Consider the following 12529-nt stretch of genomic DNA (forward strand, 5'->3'; position numbering starts at 1 on the left):
TGTGCCTATTGCTTCAGATTGCCTAAAATTTGCCTGTAATATTATTTTAATAATGACAGTATTTTACTGCCATACCTACACCCCATATCAGAGAACCAATGCAAATCCCAGTTGTTCTGATTTCAGTTCAGCTCTGATAATGCACCTGGGAAAGTAGGGGAAGGTGACCCAAGAATCTGGGCCCCCGTCACCCATGTGGAGACCTTGGCAATTGGCTTCAGCCTTGGCTGTTGAGGCCAATTAGAGAACGAACCAACAGATGGAAGATCGCTTGCTTTGTCTCTGCCCTTCTTTCTCTGTCACTCTCCCTTTCAAATAAATAAGTCTTAAAAAAAAAAGCAGAAATAAGCTACTCACTTTGTTAGAAATTTCACACCATGTGGTATTAACCTGAGTGATGTTATTCCCATTTACCTGGAATGCCTGGTATCCACAAACTGATCGTTGATGGATGACTTTCTGAAATGAATTCGCTCAATCCCGAGAGACTTGGGGGGCAGAATTCTGGGAGAATGAGGTACTGAGCTTGATCGCTGCCCAGCAAGAGTGAAGGCATCAATGGCTGAATGAGTCAAAAAGTAAGCAGGTTAACAAATTAAGCAAAAGAAATGCTTCGCCAACATCACTGAAAAAGAAATCGTAAGGTCTCATGATGAACACATTCTCCTAAAGAAGATGCTTTTAGAAGTGATTAGCTTTCCAAGAAATTAATTCTTTATTTTATACTGAGAAAAAAAAAGGAATTCCATGGGGTCTGAAGCAACTTTTGCAAATGCAATAGGTGTCACTCTGAGATCACTCAGATGGAAAGGAGGATACCATATCTTTTTCCAAGTTTCATGAAGGAAAATCCCATGTGTCAAAGGCCAAGAGGAAATTGCCTGGAATATTTTCATTCACCTTTCCTTTTAAAATTCTAATGATGTAATGGCTACCCCGAACAACTGAGAATTTTTTTAAACCTTACGAAACAATGAAGTTTTATACCACAAAACATCAGGGAAGATAATGCAGTCAGGACTGGGTAGGAGTTAGCAGCTTCCCAGAATTCTTTGAGTCACACCAGATGGAGAGTCAATCCACTGGACTAAGTACAAGGGATCACAGGAAATATTCCATCTTTTGCTATGAAGCCCATTCCATCATGCAATTTGCTGAACTAACACAGAGCATTACGACATAGCTGACCTTAACGAAATGACAACACAACAAGAAACTCAATCTCTAAGATATGTCTTTGTTTTTATAAAAACTAAAATTAACTCTCATTTATCTAGGATACAGTGATAACCTAGTAAGTCAACACTACAACAGCCTGGTTTGGATATTAGCCTCCAGATATATTCAATGTCACCATAGGGCAAAGTTGGGTGAAGAGCTCTAACCATTGTGGCAAGTCTCAGTGACTCTATCATTAAGAAGCTAAAAGAAAAAAAAAACTCAAACTTCTTATTGGGAGACTTCCTCATGGTCAGTTCTCTGAAGTCAATATAATTTTGACAGTTTTGTTTCTAACACGAAAAGATAGCCTGAGCAGATGTTTTCCACTTTGTATCAGTGAAGTTAAGGCTATTTTTTTTTCTAAAAGACAAACAAGTCTGCTTTACCTAGCTGAAGCAATGGACATTTCAGAATCTGTAACATGTTCCAACCGAGAGAAGGGAATCTACTTACGTTCGTCAGAGGTGGTGGTGTCAGACAAGGAGCTGCTCTCTGAAGGAATTATGTCTTCTGTGAATACAAAGAGGCATGTTCAATATAATTGTGCACTTATACAATTTGAGTTCAATGAAGCAATTTTCAATGGAGTACATGCTATTGTCATTTAATTACATGTAACTCATTATAGAATATTAAGAATAATAATACAGATAAGAACTGATTCATGTTCTGTTGAAGACCAAAACATCTTATGCTTGTATAAATATTGCATTAGATTAGCATCATCCCTCAGTAACTGTGGGAGGATTAATTCCAGGATCCCTTGTGGATACTAAAATACATTGGATGTAGGTCATGGTGCACCAGGTTAAGCCAACTCTTGCAATGCATTTACTATTTTTGTTGCCTGTATATAACCTTCATGTTAGAAATGAGCATTTGGCCCTGAGTGTTACCAATACCCATTGTTTGTTACATGATGTCTTTATTACAAAGAAACATCTCAGTTATGCTGATATGCTTTAGCAAATTACTCTTTTGTAGTCTGAGTGCTTGGGCACATGGTTCTAGGCCTCAGAGTATGCTTGAAAGCCACTAGGAAGGGAGCCTTGGCATCCAGTCTCAAATGTTGATCTCTTTCTGACCAAGTAGACCACCTCTTCATTAAACACACTGTGGAGCTTGAAGGCGAGGTGCCACTACAGTCAGCTGTCAGGCACACTTAAACCATTCTATCCAATCTATGTTCAACATCTGCTGCCCAAATGTCATTCCTGGTAAAGGAGAACACTTGAATCTTACACAGTTTGAGGATGAATGGGTTACAACAAATGGTCTGAGAGCTAAGTGCAAGGCTAATCGCCAAGCTCTGGCCAACCAGAATGTGACTACTGCCAAAGACAGTTGGATTTCATAGCCAGAGTCAAAGCTACCCTAAGTGTCTCTTTTCTAAATAAATTGTTTCCCTAAACCTAAGGATAGCCCAGTCAACAAACTTCATGAAATCTAAAATATATCAATATTTTATGCCTCCATTTAAAAAAGGAAAAATTGACTCTAATAAATATCTAGGTGATAAACTACCTCCATTTCACAGATATTAAAATGAAAAACAAAACAAAACAAAAAAATTCTCTCCAAATCAAGGGAATACAATTACATTTCAACCAATAACAAAGGATGAAAACCACACTAGTACATAGATAGGGTCAAGTGGAACTGAGTAAGAACTTCTCAGTTTCCTTTCTGAATACAAAAATCATAAAATACAGAAAACCATTAAACTACTTAAAAATTCCCCAGATTTTAGTATTTTGAAATAGTTCTCAACAAGTCTTCACATGTGCATGGTTATATAAAGTTAGGATTATGCTATGGTTACAGTTTTGGATCCCACCTTCCTGCATCTCATGTCATACGATGACCACTTGCCCACATCTTTAAATAGCCTCCATAAATGAGACTTCTCTACCCACACTTGAATGGAGAGGTCCTGAAGAAAATACATGCTCACTGCACCAAAAACCTTTCACACACTATTGGGTGAGCCCTGGTTCTCTTAATACCCTGCGTTATTAAAAGGCATTTCTGGCCCTGACATGAGCCGAATTAAAGGTGAATCTGTCTCATTAAAAGCCAATACTGCTATGAAAGCTCTTTCTTCCTGAAAATTAGAGCAATGCAATTGCAGAATATTACAATCGTAAAAATAAAACTGAAAATCAAGTTTACAGACTGGTAAGACACTCTTTTTCAAATGAGCTGGTTTGGAAATGATATGTATTGTCCAGAGTTCTCTCTGCTGCACTTAAAATACATCTTTCCTTTTACGAACCTGGTACGAGAACGGTTCCTTTCTGGCTCGGTTTCTTTCCGCACCGAATTCGGTATTCATTGATTGCATTTTCAATCTCCTGAAGCTTTTTCACGGCATCTGTGTAATCTTGTTTTCGCTTCTTCTTCACAGTTTTACAAAGGTCTGGTTCACTGGCAAGTTTCTTTGCAGCCTCAACTAGCTTTTGCTGGATTAGAAAATTACTTTCCAGGTCTTGAAGAGCCGGGTCCTGCATTTACACAAGGATGCTGTTTTAGTTTTACAGACACATACAGTCATTCTCCCAACACAGCAGATAATAAACAAACCTTCTTGTGTGTTCCCAAATCACAGCTCTTTGAGAATAAAAGATTTTCTTCCCAATTGTATGGCACAGACAATCTCAAACACTTTCCAAAAATACCATCTCTTACCCATGTCAATTTGTACTTCTCATTGTTCTAAACCTCTTTCCTGTTTAAGGGATTGGCCCTTCATGCACTCGGTTGGGAGATCACAGTTTCCAAGAAGGTTTAATAACCAAAGACTCATGGATGCAGGATTCTATATTCTACACTATGGCTTCGGAGACACATGAGTTTGGGTGTGACTCCTCTTTTCTGGTGGTTTCTGGTTGCAGAACCATGGACACACTTGCCTCATCTTTTTAGTGTTTTCATTTTTTTTTTCCCTTTTGCAAAATAACACCTAACAGTGTGCAGATTAAATGCAATGATATTTAAGCTTAACCCAGAGTTGGATATACAACTCCATAAATAACAAAGCTATTACTGATAGGAACAGTAACCATTTTCTAAGGCTATGATGGTTACATTTCTACACTTGATCTTAGCCAAAAGACCAAGAAGCAATGATGGCTACATTTCTGTAAGAAACATGGATAGCAGTATTTTGGCTGGTGACATGCAAATGAAAATGGGCTTTCTATTGGCTAACCAATCTCCTAACAACAAAGCTGAGTGCTGTGCACATGCTATCTAATACTGCACCTCTTATTACCTTCATTATATGAATGACAGAACTGAGACCAGAAAAATGAGACTTTAGGTTAAAGTACTAGTCAAAGGTTAGAGATAGACTCTAATGGTGGAGTTCCTAACTCTTATACTGCTTTTCAAGTATAAACTTATGGGGTTCATTGAATATTTGCTCCAATTTGGGGAGTAAAGTTGATGAGAAATAGCTTAAATATTTAAAAAATTTTTATCTTAAAAAATCTCATTAATTAATTAATTTCAAAAGTGGAGAAAGAGACAAAGAGAGAGAGCAAGAGAAATAGAGAGATCTCCCATCTGTTGGTCCATTCCCTAAATGGCTGCAATGGCTGGCGCTGGGCCAGGTACTCTTCCCTCATCTCACAAGTGCCTAGGCCAAGTTCCACTGACTTCCCAGGTGCATTAAGGGGAAGCTAGATCAGAAACAGGGAAGCCAGGATGCTAGTGCTCTACATGACAACTTAAACAGCTGTGCTATACCAGCCTCTGTAGCTTACTTTTAATGGGAGTATACATGAAAGAAAGAATTCCATTTGGCCTATGCTATCCATTTCAATTGGTCACACAGACACACACACAGAGACAGCTGCTGTTTGTTTTAGCCTAGTGGTTGAAAATTACATCTCATAGAAGTGTAACTGGGTTGGACTCCCAGTTCCACTTCTGATTCCAGCACCCTGCAGACGTGCATCCTGGGAGGCAGCACGTGATGGCTCAAGTCCTGGGAGCCCAACTACACATGCAGGAGATGTACACTGATCTCCTGGCTCCTGGGTTTCACCTGTCCCAGACACAGCTGTTGTGTGCTTTTGGAGAGTGAACCAGTGGATGGAGTGTCCTGTGCTTCTGTCTTTCTTTTTGCATCCTGAAAGAACATTATACCTCCTACCCCCTCCAAAAAACAAACAAACAAACAAAAGCAGCAGTGACCCTAAGCCAACGTGCCCACCTCCTCGCTGGGCAGTGAGCTGTCGTCAAGTTTGAATGCAGTACCCACGCGTCTTCTGACCTGGGGCGGCTTCTCGCCAATGCTCAGGGGGTACTCACTTGGCATTTTGCCTGTGAGCTCCTGTAAAACAGGAAGGACACAGAATCAAGAGGCAGGTCACTGACACTGGTCGGCATTAAGATACTGTCGAGAGCTCAGGCAGCTCGAGACACTCACAGCCTCGCGCAGACAGATCTTCTTCAGCTCCTCGACTTTCTTCAGGAGTTTTTCCTGCAGCAGCTTTTCTTTCTTCTTGAGTTCCAGGATTTTTTCTCTCTTCTGCTCCTCGTTCACTTCTGAGTCTTGGGAGCCTGGTGGGGAGGGGGGAAGGGCAGGGAAGGTTTACACAAGGCAGGTTTCCTTCCTTTTTAAAGGACAAAGGATTTTTAAGTTAAACCTGCTATTAAATGCTAGTTTCTTTCTTTTCTCCTTGTTTCTGAACATAATCAAAGGAAACCGGAGAACATTTTTCTCATGCTTCTGGGCATCAAACAGAGCCTGGTAATAAAATATGCCTTTCGCATTCTGGCTTAGTCATTTCAGAGGCAATGACAAAATGCACACTATATTAGACACACCTGAGGAAAATTCCATTTTTCTGGGCAGGAGGGAAGGTAAGCTGCCCTCTGGAACAGCTTGTTTGTGTTGTTTTGCATTTTTAAAAATTTGTTTCTTTGTTTTCATAAAACAAACAAGCAGGGTAAAGAAATGTGCTGGGCACAGGTTTATGCTGCAGATTCCCAAACTGAAAATGGGATTTAGATGGGAAAAATCATTTAATCACAGGGACATACCCTCAGTAATAAGAAATTCTAGAATTTCTAAGGAGGAAAGGCTTAGGGGCAGCAAATGACATTTGAAAGCAAGTTTTACAGCACTCTGTATTCAAGAAAGAACTGGATAAACCCTATATCAAAAACTAAATATTAAGGGAAGAAGTTGAAGGAACTTAATAAAGAGAAAATATCCTTTCAAGTCACTTCAGGTATCCATGATCTTTACATCTAGAGATACTTGTATAATCTGGCTATAATCTGTCTTTATATCTTTCAAAAGTTACTTTAGAAACTGTACTCCAAATATATTGCATATTGTAGGCTTTGGTATGTGTTTATCCCAAAAATAATGCATATAAGATGCATTTAGAGATGGCAAAGGTCCAAAGAAAACATGTTAACTAGAGATGGCATAAACTTCCTTTAATCCCAAAGCATTACCTGAGGAGATTAAACTGCCATTGCTTGCCATGATGAGCTGACCTTTCGCCTCCAGTGTCACCAGCTTGGAAGCCCTCTGGGTTCCTGTCTCTGTCAAATCCATTGCTATGTCGTCTAAGCTCCTGGCTGAAGGAATCTTTGCCTAAAAGGCACACACCATTGAAACAGAATAAATGTAATCAAATGTGTTTTAATCAATATCAAAGTAACAACAGGTCCAAATGAAATTAAGCCAATTAAAATAATAAAAGCTAATTAAATTAAATATGTTTTAGGTTGGTGACATGATGATTTCAGCAGAGAATAAGGCTAATATAGAATTCTTTGATAATTAAACTGATACTGTTTGGTAAATATAAGACTTAAGCTTTCCAGATGAAATGTTTCAATAATTTTACACAATCATCTCTCGTGACATGATTCATGCACTAATTTAATATAAAAAATTTTCCTTAATTATTTATCTGAAAGGCTGAGAGACAGAGAGTCATCTTCCATCTGATATTTCACTGCCCAAATTCCTCCAACAGCAGAGTTAGGCCAGAAACCAAGCCCCAACACAGGTGCCGCATGTGGGTGGCAGAAACTCAACGATTCAGCCCATCATTTGCTCTCTTGGATGGGGAGCTGGAATGCCAAACATAGACTCTGATATGAGCTGTATTCAACACAAGCAGCTTCTTCTTTGCTGCAAAAAATGCCTATTTCAGTCACTAACTTTAAAATGTCACCAATGCACCTAGTCAAAAAGTTGACCAATCTTACAACTTTAGTTTCAGCTTATTTACTGCCGATGTTTTCACATGTGCAAAACACTAAAACAGCTGGTAGTAAGGTTAAAAGAAAAAACAAACATCCCCAAGCACAAAAATGTATATGCTTGACCGCTCTGTAAGAAAGCTTATAATCTGAACAGAAAGCCAAAGAAAGATAAGTTCGTCCCTATGGAACACTTTTTACTTACTTTACTTTGCTTACGGTCCAGGTAAAATTGATGCTGACTAATTGCCATTACCCAGATGGACTTGATGAGAGAAGAGCTTGCATACCACGTCTGCACGAAGAGGCCACTTTGCCCAAAGGTCCTTCTTGACACTGAAATTCTAAAAGATTAAGGACAGCAATTATGTTATTTGCCTCTGCCCCAGCAGGAGCCCAGAATATTCTTATATTCTGTGAGCAATGGGGATTGTTAGCATCCTTCTTAATTGTCTTTCTGCTGCATTATCTTAGGCTGATGGGGTGTCCCAGTTTCGGATTTTCTCCATTTATGATAAATCTGATCAGACCTAGGTAATCCTTTCCATATCAGCTAGCATATTGATGAAAGACATGCATGCACTCGATAGACTACACAAAAACAGTTCCTTTGAAATCATAGGTTGTGCAACCATCACAAATGGTAGGGAATAAATGACAGATTAAGAGATTTAGCCAGTCCTAGCATCATCAGAGGATGAGCAGTTATGTTGGCTGAAAACACTCGAGTCCAAAACTGGCCGAGAGAGCTGCTTTTGCATCAAAAGAAAAAAGGGGAGTGGAGATGGAGGTGGGGTGAGAGACAAGAGAAGGATGGAGGCAGATCCTGTGTGCCTGTTCCTGTGGGGGAAGGAGGAGGAGGTTACAAATGCTCATGGCAGGAATCTGTCTTATCTCTGAGGGTCAACTTTTTGCCACAGTACTTCCTTCCATCCCTCTGATTTCCAAACACCAAAAAGCATTCTCTTGGGACAATGTAAAAAGGAACTAAGAATTTCTCTTAAGAGCTCAAAGAACCTACATACTAACCTCAAGTCACGTTAACAATTTGTCAACTATATTTTACTTAATAAGGAAGAACAAATGAAAATGAGCAAACGATTTGGATAGAATTGACACACATGGCCAATAATCCCATAAAATGATGCTAAGTGAGGTAGGCATTAAACATATTATATTGGGGATCCTAACTAAGGTCAAGCTCCTGATTCTTGCTTTCTGCTAATGGGTACCAAGGGAGGCAGTGAGTGATAGCTCAAGCAATGGGGTTCTATGTGAGTTCTGTGCTCTGAGCTTTTGCTTGGTGCAGTCTCAACTGTTAAAGGCACATGAGTAGTGAACCAGTTGTCTGTCTCTCTACCTATCAAATAAATAATAATAAATAGCTCAACCATCATTAGTCATGAGGGAAATGCATATCAAAATGATGTGGTACGGTAGATGAAGATGCCACCTGTGGCACCAGCATCCCATGTGAGCACCAGTTTGGGTTTGGGTCCATGCTAATGTATCTGAGTTAGACCAAGGTGCTTGGGCCCCTGCACTCATGTGAGAGATCTAGAGGAAGATCCTAGCTTCTATCCTCAGCCCAGCCCAGCTCTGGCTGCTGTAGTCATTTGGGAAGTGCACCAGCAGATGGAAGATCTGAATTTCTGTGTGTGTGTGTGTTTGTATGTCTTTCTCTCTATTTCTGCATTTCAAATAGTTAAATAAATCTTAAAAAAAAAAAAAGGAAGATACCACTTAGCAGGCTGATTATAAAAGACAAATATCCATACACCCCAAACTAAAGATATCAAATATTAGTAAGGACAAGCTGGAAGCACACATAATGCATGTGGAAATGAGTGTGAAATGGCCCATCATTTTGGAAAAGTTCACGGAGAATGCTTATTATGAAAAAATTATGGGACCCAGCACAGTAGCCTAGTGGCTAAAGTCCTCGCCTTGAATGCACCAGGATCCCATCTGGGCGCCAGCCATTTCTAATACCGGTGGCCCCGCTTCCCATCTAGCTCCCTGCTTGTGGCCTGGGAAAACAGTGGAGCGTGGTCCAAAGCCTTGGGATTCTGCACCCACGTGGGAGACCCGGAAGAAGTTCCTGACTCTTGGTTTCGGATCAGCACAGCTCCGGCTGTGGCAGTCACTCGGGGAGTGAATCATTGGACAGAACATCCTCCTCTCTGTCTCTCCTCCTCTCTGTATATCTATCTGCCTTTCCAATAAAAATAAATAAATCTTAAAAAAAAAAAAACCTATGTGTAAATTTTAAGACTCCCTTGCGCTAAAATAAAATAAAATTACTCTTTAATTCTATCTCTCTGCAAACTCCTGCGGGATACACTTGGATAATCGAAAGAGATGCAAGCATGTGTTCATACAAAGACCTGGACACCAATACTCGAGGCAGTATTCATCACAGTGACTAGGTCACTTCAAGTCTCTTCTCACCTTCGTGGGTCGTGAACTTCAACAGCAAACTTTTTCTCACGGAAATACAAGTTCTCCAGCTGCTTCCACTGGAATAACTAAAAGATTAAGAAAACAGAGAAATCACACACCTTTCGTTATTTTTATTTCTGCTAAGATGGATAAGCAAGTAATGAAGTTCATAAAATAACACCAGCAGAGGACACATCTATGGGTGATTCAGTTGGCTGTAGAGAAGTGTAACCTGAAACCATTTCAGTTTTTCTGACAGCGGCTTTAACTATTAAGCGCCACCTCCCCAGTAAATCTTTGCTGAACAATAAAACCAAGCATCCGTGGGGGTACTGGCTTTTTCCTCTGACTCAACTACGAGGTAAGGAAAGCAGCACAGATTCCGGAAAGCACCAGCCCAGAGCTCACAGTTGTTCTTTTCATATTTAAATGGAAAAGCATTCAAAAGCAAGATAAGCGATTACATTTCAAAAGAATGCAAAGTGAAAGTAACACGAACACCCCCACCACCACCACCACTAGAAGGGGTGATCCTCCGTGCTAACATTTCCTACTTCGGAAAGTTCCTCTAAATGCCCCAAAACCTAACAGGAATTGGGGGAGGGGTGAGGGTGGGAGTGGATGCTGAGCCTGCCTCTAGGTTTCTGAGTTAGAAACCTAGAGGTTTGTGTCAACCAACAAATCTCTATATTCCCAGAGCTGACGCTCAGTTTAGTGTTGTGGGTGGTGTTTTCTGTCAGTAGTTTAGAAGAAACAGAAATGTGCACCTGAAAAGCAAATAATATGGTAAGAAGCAGCCCGTTCAGAGAACCCGATATGCCTTGGTGTGTTTTCTGGGCTCATTTCCCAAGCGGATATTACACCTTGCACCGAGCCTTCACCAGCACCGAGAACTCTGTTCCATGGTGAGATCTCAATGGCAATAAAAAAAAAAAAATGTTCAAAGACCTTCACAAGGGAGTTTTTTCAAGTTGTCTCAACAACAAGACCCTCTCAGCAAACTGGTACCAGCAAAACCATTTCCCAGACTACAGCAACGCTGACTTCTCACAGACACGTAAACCTCATGGGAAGGGACAGAAAGCTCATGTGGCCAGATGGGACAAACCTTGCGTCGCCCCCCCCACCTCTTTCTTGTCCCCCATTCCCAAGCCCCAGCAGAAGGCAAGACGTAGGCACCCACAGAGAGCCCAGCACTTCCTGGGCAGGCAGTGCCTGCGCTCAGAACACGCAGCCAGAGTCCAAGAGGAATCAGCAATAGCACAAAGACACATACCGGATCTCCTACAGAGTCCGTAGACGTGAGGCTTTCACTTTAAATCCAAGACCTCCCCAGACGGGGCAGAAGCGGGTTGCCGCGGCATTCTCTCCGCTGCCTCCCTCCCCGACGGCGGCGGCGGTGACACCGGTGCGCTCTGAAGCGAGTTTCATCAGACACCACCTAGGTGGACCTCGGTTTCACAAACCGAGCCTCCCACGGCTGATCCGCCACTGACATCAGCAACTCTGGGAGTGACACCTCCCCAGCTCAACTCCTTCCTCCCGGTAGGGGGAGGAGGGCTGCCCGCTTGCTCCTTAGCTGGGAGATTTTCCCAGGGGAGAGAGAGAGGGAGAGAGAGCCTTCTAAAATGGGGGGTAATTTGCGATCCGGTGATACTTCCTGGGAAGTAAGTAAAGCTGCTTTTGAGCCCAGGCAGGAATTTGTCCTGCGGCGGTTGTAGGGAACCACTGCTGCCTGGGGTTTACTTACCCTGGACGTGAACAGGTTGGACAGGAAGAGCTACAATGCAGCAGTGGGACGCACAGCTCTGTTTTCCTTCTCGGCCATTCCCACACGCACACAAAACCCGGGGCTGGACTTGAAACATGATCTCCCAAAGCCACCGCCTCCCACTCTTATCACTTACAAATGTGAAATTCTAGTGCTTTTGACTCCGTTCTGCACCTCCCTGGGCAGAGAGAGCAAACAGGCTGCTCCCTGCCCACCAAAAAAAAAAAAAAAAAACCCAAACCCAAAAACCTACTTAAAAGGTGAGTGGCGAGTGGCTAAGGCTTATTCTGAGACTCGGAAATAATTAGATGGCAACTGTTTTTGCAAAACGGCTTACGGCAGGGAATGAGACAGGGCTTTTAAATATAAAAGAGGCCCATTTATCTCCTCATTGGATTTCTTCAAAATTCAAAACTTTATGCAAAATGTCATTCCCTGTATGGGCCTGTGATAGAACAGAAGTGGATTGGATGGGCCCAGCGGCATGGCCTAGTGGCTCAAGTCCTCACATTGAACGCCCCGGGATCCCATATGGGCACCGGTTCTAATCCCGGCAGCTCCACTTCCCTCCCAGCTCCCTGCTTGTGGCCTGGGAAAGCAGTTGAGGACGGCCCAAAGCTTTGAGACCCTGCACCTGTGTGGGAGACCTGGAAGAAGTTCCTGGTTCCCGGCTTCGGATTGGCATAGTACCGGCCGTTGTGCTCACTTGGGGAGTGAATCATCGGATGGAAGATCTTCCTCTCTGTCTCTCCTCCTCTCTGTATATCTGACTTTGTAATAAAAAATCAATAAATCTTTAAAAAACAAAACAAAAAGAAGTGGATTGGAAACCCTTGAACTTGATTCATAACTACAGTAGAA

At 41.7% G+C, this 12529-nt stretch overlaps 1 protein-coding gene across 2 annotated transcripts in view; it reads right to left on the bottom strand.

Moving 5' to 3' along the window:
* FRMD4B (FERM domain containing 4B) overlaps positions 1 to 12529 on the bottom strand; it is a 182927-nt gene that overhangs the window by 14518 nt on the left and 155880 nt on the right. For both annotated transcript variants that reach the window (XM_040994799.1, XM_040994800.1), the window contains exons 12-19: positions 9907 to 9983; positions 7661 to 7799; positions 6697 to 6838; positions 5657 to 5790; positions 5441 to 5560; positions 3497 to 3725; positions 1675 to 1731; positions 415 to 562 (exon numbers count right to left, since the gene is read on the bottom strand). In XM_040994799.1, coding sequence (XP_040850733.1) covers positions 415 to 562; positions 1675 to 1731; positions 3497 to 3725; positions 5441 to 5560; positions 5657 to 5790; positions 6697 to 6838; positions 7661 to 7799; positions 9907 to 9983 — 1046 coding nt within the window. The remainder of the gene's footprint in view (positions 1 to 414; positions 563 to 1674; positions 1732 to 3496; positions 3726 to 5440; positions 5561 to 5656; positions 5791 to 6696; positions 6839 to 7660; positions 7800 to 9906; positions 9984 to 12529) is intronic.

Source organism: Ochotona curzoniae, unplaced genomic scaffold, assembly GCF_017591425.1.
Source record: "Ochotona curzoniae isolate NIBS_2020 unplaced genomic scaffold, NIBS_Ocur_1.0 contig_908, whole genome shotgun sequence".
NCBI classification, from domain to species: Eukaryota; Metazoa; Chordata; class Mammalia; order Lagomorpha; family Ochotonidae; genus Ochotona; species Ochotona curzoniae.